Source organism: Gavialis gangeticus, unplaced genomic scaffold (assembly GCF_001723915.1).
Source record: "Gavialis gangeticus isolate Ggan-Ray unplaced genomic scaffold, GavGan_comp1, whole genome shotgun sequence".
Classification (NCBI taxonomy): domain Eukaryota; kingdom Metazoa; phylum Chordata; order Crocodylia; family Gavialidae; genus Gavialis; species Gavialis gangeticus.
The window spans coordinates 271,197-275,772 of NW_017729002.1; the positions used below are offsets into that span (position 1 = coordinate 271,197).

The 4,576-nt window shown below is 38.4% G+C and overlaps 1 protein-coding gene across 1 annotated transcript in view; it reads right to left on the minus strand.

Annotated features, from left to right (window-relative positions):
* RSL1D1 (ribosomal L1 domain containing 1) overlaps positions 1-4,576 on the minus strand; it is a 13,225-nt gene that overhangs the window by 6,934 nt on the left and 1,715 nt on the right. The window contains exons 3-8 of the mRNA XM_019507415.1: positions 3,278-3,416; positions 2,618-2,766; positions 2,415-2,516; positions 1,755-1,848; positions 1,544-1,672; positions 229-456 (exon numbers count right to left, since the gene is read on the minus strand). Of these exons, the coding sequence (XP_019362960.1) occupies positions 229-456; positions 1,544-1,672; positions 1,755-1,848; positions 2,415-2,516; positions 2,618-2,766; positions 3,278-3,416 (841 nt within the window). The remainder of the gene's footprint in view (positions 1-228; positions 457-1,543; positions 1,673-1,754; positions 1,849-2,414; positions 2,517-2,617; positions 2,767-3,277; positions 3,417-4,576) is intronic.

The window sequence follows — 4,576 nt, forward strand, 5'->3', positions numbered from 1 at the left end:
CCTAGAAACAGAGAATCTCTTGTTCTTGCAACACCCGCAAGGCTGACTACCTGCTTCACTCCACGTGAAGTAGACAGTGCCCCCAAACACAAGGTTAGACATCATTCAGCTTGCCCACTGCTTTCTTTGAGCTTGTCACAGGCCTCTTCCTTTCTAATGTTCTTCACATCCTGTCAATACCTTGTTCTTCAACTGAACAAAACTTAGATTGTGGTAAAACAGGATTACCTCTTGCCCATTTATACTCGCCGTTTGAATAGGAACTAGTTGTGGAATTTCTTCATCATCCTTATTGTTATCCGATTCTTTTATTACCACTTCTGCTTTTCTCTTCTGTTCCATCTCAGGCTCCTTAGCAGAAGCAGCAGCATCACTTGTTTCAGCTGTCACTTCAGCTTTCCTTGGAGTCTGCTGTGCGACTGCCTTCGTCCGCTTTCGTTTCTTTTCTTTCTTTTTCTTACATGGATAATTAAAGACATATTTTAGCAAGCTATACCTAACCCCACATTTTATTACAAATGCCAATTCATTTTATTGCAAGACCAAGAATGAACTATTTTAGACCTTCCAAAGCTTTTCTTCTTCTTCAATAAGAGAATATTATAAAGAATTAATATTAACTTGGATCTTGCCATTCAGCAGATTCTGACTTGGCAAGCACACCTGAACAAAGGAAAAATTATGTGAATTTCACTTTCAGAAAAAATAATTTCTCCTTGGATACTTTACCCAACATGTAGTAATCCTATATACAAATACACTATTACACACACTCCTACAGTAATCATGTATATAAAAACATGTATTTTAATAAATATATACACATCTCTCTTTATAGCAAGTCACACTCAAAATTGTGAAGTTTTTCAAAAACAGAGGAGAGTAACAGCCCAGACCAGTTACAGGGTGTGGGGCAACATAAAACAGGGAGATCAACTGCAATATTCAATGTGAAGAAATATGTAATATTTTCTTCAACTGGACTAAATTGGTGAAATAACCTCCAAATTAAGAGTCAAAAGTTTGCTTTTTTTCCTGAAAGTTCATTACTTAATTTTGAATACTTATTTCAGATGAGGACTAACTGACACATCCTCCTTATCTGCTAATAAATTAATAGGAATGCTATACTTATTTTATATTCATTTTTGCCTTATAAAAATAACACAAGTCCAGTGACCTGATCTCAATTAGTTGTAAGGCCACAAGCTCTGCTCCCAAACCAACAGTTTCAGGCAAGAGATTGGCAACACTATTGGGGTATGTCCTTATTTCTGTATTTGCCATTATCTCAAGTGCAAACAGTGATTTTCTATTACTACTGTTCACACCTGACTGTGTGCTGTTTCAGGTACTGTAAGAAATAGCATTTGTAGTGCATCCCAGCTATGGCTATCTGTGCCTCCCTATTACAATACATAATGTGACCGAATAAATTTGTATGAAAACACTCTAATCTCTGCAGACTGCCATTTAGCCAGTAGTTCTAATACTGTATCACCTTGTGACAAGTTACTCTACATAACAAGTTAGCGGTTTTTACCTGTCCATCCTTTCTATGAACAGATGGCTGCTTCTCAAGCTCATCTAAATTGGAGACTGGTGAGTTAAAGATTGGAAGGGCAACCGATTTGGGAGTTTTGAGGTGAAGAACTTTAATATTTTTCCCCTTCTGCAATAATAAAAAGTAAATAAAGATGAAGCATAGCTGAAACCTAGTCCACTTCACATAATAATTTAATAAAAAACAGTACCTTTGGCAACTTATCGGCAATCACCCCAACAGCAGCAACAATGTTTTCTAACAACTCTTCAGCTCCCATTCCTGTATGACCTATGCGTGCTGTACTGAAAGAAAAGGATGTATACCATTTTTATTCTGGTAAACACTAATCCTACAGCAAGGTTACCTGGTGTTAATTTACTGGCTTATTGGTGATCTGAATAAAGACCAAAAAAAGCTACCAGGCTTTGCAAAAATTCATGGTAACAGCAACAATCAAATTTAAAGAAGCTTCTTTCCTCTATGACATTCTGCATCAATAACCAATTGTAATTAAGTTGTACACATCTCTAGACAGATGATACAAAGGGGAAATCTATCAAGAAATGGTAGAAGCAAGCTGCTGATCTCTGAAAAACATTACTCCAAAGTCGGTCAGGCATGTCAGGGCAATTTTATTATGTCGTAGTGGAAAGAGGTCAAAGAGAAAATTATACAGACACATTTCCTAAAAAGAAAAATCACTGTTTTTTCTATAAAATCCAAAGTCCATTCCAGATCTTGTGCATTTTGGCAAATTTTAACCTCAGTTTGTTCTTGAACCGACTGAAGGAAAAGTAGATGCATTAATTTAACATTGTATCTTGTTCCTACTCTTAAGAATATATAGTTTTTCACATTTAATACTTACTAACAGCAGCCCTTGTTGGTAACTGGAAGTACAGTTCCTTGGATATATTTGTTTATCTCCCTAGCAAGATCTTTGGCTTTCAGGTTTACAGACAAAGGTGTTCTAAAAAAAGAAAGAGGAAGGAGGGAAAGGGATGCGTAACTTCACTAAGAACAGTTCAGCTCTCAAAGATAATCTGTTATAAATATCCACAAGAGACTTGCCTTTTACTTCTATAAAACACTTTGCCTAGATGTGAAGGCAAAAGTCTTCTAATTCGGTCATCAGACAGAAAGAGATCAAATTTGTTCAGGAGACGACGCTTTGCTTCATACGGTTTATACTCTTGTGTGAGAGTCTTGTAAGAAATGATCTGTACCATAAGAAGCAAGTTAGGTTTAAACTGGTTCAAGATTGAGAATGTCTTGTTACAGCGCCATACATATGATTGTCAATACTGCTAGTCCATTAAAACTTCAATAGTAAAATAGTCTATTGCCTTCTCTACTTTACAGACATTTACACAAACAAATTGTACTTTAAAAAAAATGTTAAAAAGATATTGAGGTTTTAAAAAAAAGAAATTGAAGATAAAACCATTTCTAAAAATGAGATTTTACTTTTCTCTTATTTTCCCTTTTTTACTCAGTAGCATAAAACTATGTAGCTTGCAGCGCTACAGTGGAGTGAACTGTTTTTGCTTTATTCATGTCAAACAAATCTGATTGTTAAACATTATTCTTTTTTTTTTAAATTACAAACTCGTTGTTTTGGTCATCAAGAGCTAAAAGTGAAATTAGACTAGAAGTAGCTGAAAAAGTTCCTAAAAATGTTCCTGTATTATTACAAACAACCGATATATCAGAATCCCTCAATGTCCCTACCTGGCTGATATTTGTGATCCCATTCTGTTTTAAGAGTTTCTTGTACAAGTTTTCAGTCTGTTCCGCAGATAATTCAGGTTCATCTTTTGTAAACAGGCAAATTTCAGATGTTTCTGGTCGAATAACATGAGGCAGTGGTCTATAACAAAGCAATGAGATGGTAGGCAAGTTGCTAAGTCAGACTTTCTCTCTACACAAAGCCAGACTTAGTAAGCATTTTAAAATTACTGTACCTATGAGCGTAAGTGCTAAAGACCTTGGTCTACAACTATATATAACGTGCAAAGAGTACAAAGTATCAGCAATGAGATCCATAGGTCTGCTAACAGTTCATAAAAATCTAAACACATGCAAGTGTTTGTAGGTTCAGAGCTTTAAACAGGTTGGGGCTCTAACTTGTTGTGCAGTATTACTGTACCCTCAGAATAAGGAAACCTTGCAGTGATTGGCAATGGGGCTGATGAATAAACACACTGAGCCTTTATTTCTTGAACTAGAAAAAATAGGTACCAAACAGCACAAAAGCCAACAAGATGGGCATACGGGACATGCATAGACTCTGTTAATAGTAAATCTTGCTTCATTTACCTTGCTGAGCCAACTGACTAAGTGAAAAGGGCAAAAGAGATACCCATTCACACAGCAAAATGTCCCCAAGAATGCTTGGACAGCACCACAGACATGGGAGACTACTAAAAATTCTTGAAACTGATAAAATATGGTTTTATTTTGATAGTGGAGTGAGGGAGGTAAACAGAGATCATGTAGGCCACTGTCACAAAGTGCCACACTATGGCAGAGCAGATGAGAAGCACTGGCCCTGGAGCTAGAGCAGGGGTGGGCAAAACATGGCCTGTGGACTGAATCCAGCCCGCCAACAATTTGATCTGGCCAATGGGAGGATGGCCTCCAACTCACTGGATCTGGCCCATGGGTGTCTGGCGGCTCCAGTGCTGTGTGGTGCTGGGCAGGCAGGGGGGACTGCTTCTGCCAAGCAGCATCAGGCATCAGCTATGGACCTGGACAGGGTGCCCGCCACAGCAGTCAGGTGTCAGCATCACAGGTGGATGCTGCAGGCAGGTTCATTTCAGACACAGAACCTGCCAGTAGTGTCCAGGTGTGGTCATCTGGCCAGGTGCCAGGGGATTGGAAACTAGCTAATGTGGCCCCCATTTTTAAGAAAGGGAGGAAGGAGGACCCAAGTAACTATAGGCCTGTAAGCCTCACCTCGGTGCTTGGGAAGATATTGGAGAGAATCATCAAGGAGCACATCTGTGGGGGGCCAGCAGGGGAGATCAC